Source organism: Liolophura sinensis, chromosome 1, assembly GCF_032854445.1.
Source record: "Liolophura sinensis isolate JHLJ2023 chromosome 1, CUHK_Ljap_v2, whole genome shotgun sequence".
Lineage (NCBI taxonomy): Eukaryota > Metazoa > Mollusca > Polyplacophora > Chitonida > Chitonidae > Liolophura > Liolophura sinensis.
This window is the reverse complement of record NC_088295.1, coordinates 77,647,452-77,653,790: the sequence shown is the minus strand read 5'-3', so window position 1 is coordinate 77,653,790 and position 6,339 is coordinate 77,647,452. Positions and strand designations below refer to the sequence as shown.

Sequence of the window (6,339 nt, the reverse complement as noted above, 5' to 3'; positions counted from 1 at the left end):
ATGCTACCCAGAAGCGTTGTACAAGGGCACGTATTTGTGCTCCTACTCGGTGTTGGGTGTGTGATAAAACATATCACAGCTCGGTCTGCACAGAGACCTCACATTGATTTCATCGTCTCCGATGATCTCGTAAGCGCACAGGTGCTTTAATTTAGTGCCGTGCGTGTCCTTTTTTAACTCTCTCAAGTCATATTGTTTCTTCCATATTTCTGTGGGGCTTGATGATTAAAGTTGTTCTTGCGATTATCGACTTAGACTTTGACGCTCAGTTTACAAGTTTTTGACTCAGTAATTTACCTGTTTGGAGTGATTTTTTTCCAAAATCTATCACCAAGAACTGTCACCCTTCGGTGAAAAAAGTTTCTCATCTATAAATGGATTTCTCCAGTTTTCTCTGGCTTTGTCAGGAAAAAACGGTATTAGAACCGACGTGCTAGGAAGAGACATCGTCGAGGTAAGGCTGAAAGCGACGTTGAATCTTATTCAAACAAATTTATAGCGTTTCTCTCTTGAGAAATTAATGAACGTATCCACTGCGTTACAATGCGCATGAACACTTTGTACGTTACTGGGATATTACCCTTTTCGATAAACTGCTTAATGTTGTGTTATTTTGTCACAAACAGGGCTGGGATGACGTGAGATTTCACGGCTCGGAGATCTCCACACCTAACATTGACGAGCTGGCCAGGAGCGTAATTATTCTCAACAACTATTACGTACAGCCGATATGTACACCTACACGAAGTACAATAATGACCGGGAGACACCCAATACATACAGGTGAGAAAGACACCCAATACAGTCAGGTGAGACAGACACCCAATATACACACAGGTGAGACAGACACCCAATATACACACAGGTGAGACAGACACCGAATTCACACAGGTGAGACAGACATCCCATACACACAGGACAGAAAGACATTAGGTTTGAAACACACTCAATACACTCACGTGAGACACACACCCAATACGCACAGGTGAGACAGACATTCAAAGCACACAGATGAGACAGACACCTAATAAACATAGACAAGACAGACACCTGATTTGATGGTATAAATTTCGCAAATGGGACTAAAGAATGCAACAGAGAGATCTTCGACATTTCCCCCTATGGACAATTCCCCCTCGGACATTTCCTCTTATGTGTTTTATTCAATAGAATATGAAGTGTATTTTATCTGTACATTTATATTGTTATTTGTATTGTCCATTTCAGCCCACTCCGTTATGTAAAATTCCAAATGGCTCATGTTTCTGTAAAGGCAGCAGCATACAGTGTTTCGGTTTTTTTCTAAACCGATACCAAAAGCGGTGGCCGTCACAGCTACTGCCTATTTCTTTTCGAGAGTCGCCTATTTTCAGATGCCTGTAAAATCAGTCATACTCGCCACCAAAATTGCCTGTGATAAGTGACACGTAACAACACAAACTCTACACATTGATATGTTTCAAGTTCACCGCATTGCATGGAAAATGAAGTTAGAAAACTTTTTCTAACTTTTTCATAATGTTGAAGTCCATAAGCCCCGTTTTGATGGCAAGAACCTGTTGCCTCGGGTGACGCCATAATTATTCAAAAACCAGTGGCATGCTGGATATTGGGCGGAGTTCAACATGTTTTGTCGGAGGGCGTCACCAGTTTCCTAAACTGCCGGCGATCTTACTATAAACTCTGTTTCTGCCTCTGCCATATTTGAAATTGTTTACACGTTTTAGTATAATATAACCTCAATAAATGAATGTGATTTTATCTGTTCTCACGACAGCATGGTTTTAGAGCTCGATGTTAGGAAATTCTGTTATAAACAACAATGTAGTCTTTTCGCTGGGAGTGTCGTGTAGGCTGTGTTATTGCGTGGAGTTTATTCTTACCGCATGTTGGCGCCACCTATTGTAAAACAAATTACTCTCCACACCCAATCCCCTACATGCCACTTGTTTTTTTTTAAATAGTTATGTCACCCGAGGCAATGAATTCTTGGTGTCGAAACTAAGCTTATGGAATTTACCATTATGAATTAGAAAAAGTTTTCTAATTTGACTTTCTTTGCAAGAATATGAACTCCCAGTATACCCATGTGTAAAGCTGGTGCTGTTACGCGTCACTATTTTTAGCAATTTTAGTAGCTAGTATGATTGATTGACTATACAGACAGGTGAATATAGGCGACTCTCTAAAAGAAATAGACTATAGTAAATGTAATTTCTTCCCGTTATTGGGTTTTACAGCACATTTTGTCCCATTAATCTATCAAACTAATCCATGAATCGTGAAGATTGTACATAATTGCTAATTTTATTGTCTTATGAAAGTTCTACTGTTAGTGGGATGAGTGACTATGAGAAAGACTGGATACTACCACTCCTCACCAGGACGGAATTATAAACAAAGATTTGCTTCATCATCGCAGCATACCAGCCACTGCAGATGATGGTAATATATCACACACACTATGTTACGCAAATTAAATTGTTTTGCCTATCTTATTTGCCATGAATGTCAAGTTGTTGAGCAAAAATGTCTTGCATGGTATACGCAGTGAAAGACTTGTAATGAATTTTATGAAATTAGATCAAAAATGTTGGTGTTCTTTTCCTGGTTTTAGCTGTATATATATTAGGGGGAATTGTCCGATGGGGGCATTGTCCATAGGGGGAATGTCCGCGATCCGTCTGCGACGCAATGTATACATTCTGCGAGAGGAATTAGTTGTTCAAATCAACCATGAAGTCCGGTATAAATTCCATACGGCTTTTGTCTTGCATCAGAGAAAATACCCGTTTCCACTGAACAGCAGCGGTTACATGGGGGACGTGTATATTTCCTTATCCTGCAGCCGATATCTTACAGTATATGTCAAGGGAAATGTCTACAAGGAGAACAGTCCATAGGAGAAATGTCCAGAAGTTGAAATGTCAAAACTGGGGGAAAACAAAATATAATTGAAAACACGTAACAAAGCCATTTGATCTCACTTACCTTAATTAACATTGTTTTCCTCTTCCAGGTTTGGAACTTATTTTTATCCATTGTCAGGTTTACAACATGGTGTCATTCAATCTGCGCAACCCTACGGTTTGGGTTTAAACAAAAACCTCATGCCTGAACACTTGAGAAATCTCGGATATGCTTCACACATTGTTGGCAAGGTATAAAAACATAGCACGACCATAAAGTGACTTTTTCAGTTGAGGTGCTCCTGTTAGAATCATTATTTTCATTAAATCTGGCATTGTTTTTACTATATATTTCATTATTTATTTAACGGCAAAATTCAAGAATTCTAAACACACTAAGCTGCCGTTCATTTTTATGGTTGAAAGAAACCGGTACTCTTAAACTTTTCCAGGTGTACAGACACACCCCGTATTAGTGGAAGACAGGCTTTCTTAACCGAGTGTAGGCTGAGCAAACGGCTCATGACCTGTTAAACAATTTCCTGTTACATGCAAGGTTTGAACTCCCACGTCGTGTTTCATACCGATTGAATGGTCGACATGTTTCACTACTAATCACGGCCTGCTCCCGTTCACAATTTATCGGGTGGGGGAGATTACATAATGATGATAAAGTATTGTATATCTAAACCTTACTTTAAACCTTTAGTATTTTGTCCTCCATGCAAATGGCTTTTATAAACGTGCAATATACACGGCAGTACACTTTTATCGTCTGTGGTGGCACCTGGGATTTTCCCGGCGTGAGTACACTCCCTTGTATCATGGATTTGACAGCCATTACGGGTACTGATCTTCACATGAGGATTATGACTTTTCAACAAATATCTAAAACAATCTCTCTAGGATTTGTTACAAATATCTCCTGTATTCTATAAATGCTCCACAATTATGCGCCATTATATCCATTAACAGGTTGTCGTAACAAAATCTTTTCTTATATGCATCACAATCTCTCTCAGGTGTGTCACCAGAAACCTAGAAGCTTTTACTACTTTTTTACAGGTCTCTGCCCTAATATCTCCATGTTCTAATCAAACCACACAGATCTGCATCCTGCATTTTGATAACAGCAGCTGATAGCTTTGTCAAACAACATGCGACAGATTTGTACAACAATCCCACAAATTCATTCCACGAAATATAGTTCACAGCGGAGGCAGAAAAGATCATTCGGTCTCACAACATTTCTCAGGTTTGCCACAAAATGTTTCCACGTGTTTACCGTATATCTTACCAATATAACATGGGTGGGAGGAAACCGCGCTCAAAACCCACGACCATCCGCAGGTTGCGCAAACATACCGGCTGGAGAGGAAAGCAGCATGAGCTGGTCTTGAACTCACCGCGACCGCATTGGTGAGAAGCTCCTGGGTCATTGCCCCACGCTGGATCGCTAAACACCTTAAGCGATTTAAAAGGTGCTAAGTTAGATATTCGTATATAACTGGTAAGAAGAGCAGTTAGAATATGCTTGCATGCAATGACTTATTACCTGCTCTTAGATATTCGTACATAAACCACCATAATCATGCAATGCTATCATTCCAAGTGGTCAGAACAATACTATGCGCAGTGACTTGTTAGGTTCTGGGCATTTTTATTCAGGCCACATTATAAGATGTCAGACACCTAAACCATAAACTTAACATCATGGAGGAGGATTCTATTCCATGATTCTATAACATAACAGAGAATTTCTAGATAACCGTCTCTCATTGATCCTGTGGCTTTGATGACAGTGGTCGACGTTGACCGTTTGTCCAGTCTTACATTCGTTGAAAGCAACTTATCTCCCATCAATATTGTGTGCATATCTCTCAAGCGTGGGAAAATACCTTGCCCTCCAATAACTTGTCATTTTGGATGGACGGCCATGTTTCCCCGAGCAATCCGGATTTCTCTACTCATAAAGTAGATCAAAATCATATAAGTGCAAAATTCATGAGTATGGTAATAAACGACAATCAGAAGAGATAAGGAAAGTAAATAACAAAATAATACTGATGATGTAACCAGAAATCTGTATCTCTGTCACGATGTATTTGCAACTGTTCATATACACTTCCAGTATGTCTATCAAAACATAAAGAGAATGATACAAATGTACTTTTATATTATTTTGTTCCAGGCATTGTGTCGTCACTCGACGATTCTGTGGGCAACATCACTAGGGTATTGCGAGAATCTGGAATGACGAAAAAATCTGTGATCATTTTTACCACGGACAACGGAGGGCCAACCAATGGTATGATGGGAATGCTGTCTGTAACTATCCTCTCAGGTAACGTGCCAAATGTAAAGATCACGTAAAAGAACTACATGTAACTATATCACATCACGTAATCCAGATGACCTGTAACAATTGTTATTTAGCTGTTGCCTTAGCTAAAGATTCACGTAAAGACTCTTTTTGAAGAGAAAGGTACAATTGGGAGCTATCTGCCTGTGTTGTTAAGTGCGCAAAGTTTCACCTCAACTGTAGTTTTTAAAGAGAAAAGGCCTACATTAATCTACATCTTATTGTGTCATCGTTCCAATTGACAGGCCTAAAAAATAGTATCGGTAGTTTTTGTTTATCTCACGTTTGATGAATCACAAATCAGGACAGTACAAGTCGCTGCTTTATTCTGTACTTCTGCATATATTATATGTTCATAATGTTTTTGTTTTAATCCTAAATGACTGCTCAGTTCTAAGCGATTTACCTCAATCTTTTATTTTCATTTAAACCTAGAAAATTTAAAATGAACAAAGACCGAGCACTTATAACCTCTTACCGAAAACATGATGTATTGTCTGTACTGGTTGCAGAGGTACTAAGAACACGATGTGGGAAGGTGTTGTCCGAGGTACGGGTTTTGCATACAGCCCGGCCCTGAAAAACACTGGCTACATTTCATCATCCATGATGCACGTGGCGGATTGGTTACCCACGGTCTACAGGGTCGCCAGTGGAGACCCGGAAGTACTTCAGGACACTGATGGTTACCACATGTGGGATACTCTCAGTTCTAATGACCCGAATATACGACACGAGATTCTCCATAGCATAGACTCAATTGGAGGGTTCGCATTAATTCGGAACGGGAACTACAAACTGGTTTCTGGTGACATTTCAAGCGGAAAAGACGATAGTTGGTATGGTTGTACCCCGACTCTAGCGGCGATTTTGTGGAACCGGAAGAAGAGAGCAGCGCAGCAAGGTCGGCAAATGACATGGGAGGCAACCCGCTGAAAGTTGAGTGTGGAGACAACCCAGCGAACGCCAACAGCCTGTCAGCCGCTGAAATTGCGGTGTCTATTCCACATTCCAAGCGACCCGTGTTAGTATCACAATCCGGCAGAACAGAATCCAGAAATTATCACG

General features: G+C 40.1%; 1 protein-coding gene across 1 annotated transcript; it reads left to right on the top strand.

The window, feature by feature from the left end:
• On the top strand, window positions 1–3,762 carry LOC135464276 (arylsulfatase B-like). Its single transcript, XM_064741748.1, has 4 exons — window positions 1–129; window positions 627–783; window positions 3,049–3,161; window positions 3,619–3,762. The coding sequence occupies exons 1-4, from the start codon at window positions 1–3 to the stop codon at window positions 3,760–3,762; spliced, it is 543 nt and encodes a 180-aa protein (XP_064597818.1).
• Window positions 3,763–6,339: the final 2,577 nt, after the last annotated feature.

Coding starts and splice junctions, on each gene's coding strand:
- LOC135464276 (XM_064741748.1), top strand. CDS start 1: ATGCTACCCAGAAGCGTTGTACAAGGGCACGTATTTGTGCTCCTACTC. Junction 784..3,048: donor GAGACACCCAATACATACAG/GTGAGAAAGACA, acceptor ATCCATTGTCAG/GTTTACAACATGGTGTCATT. Junction 3,162..3,618: donor CTTCACACATTGTTGGCAAG/GTATAAAAACAT, acceptor TTAAACCTTTAG/TATTTTGTCCTCCATGCAAA.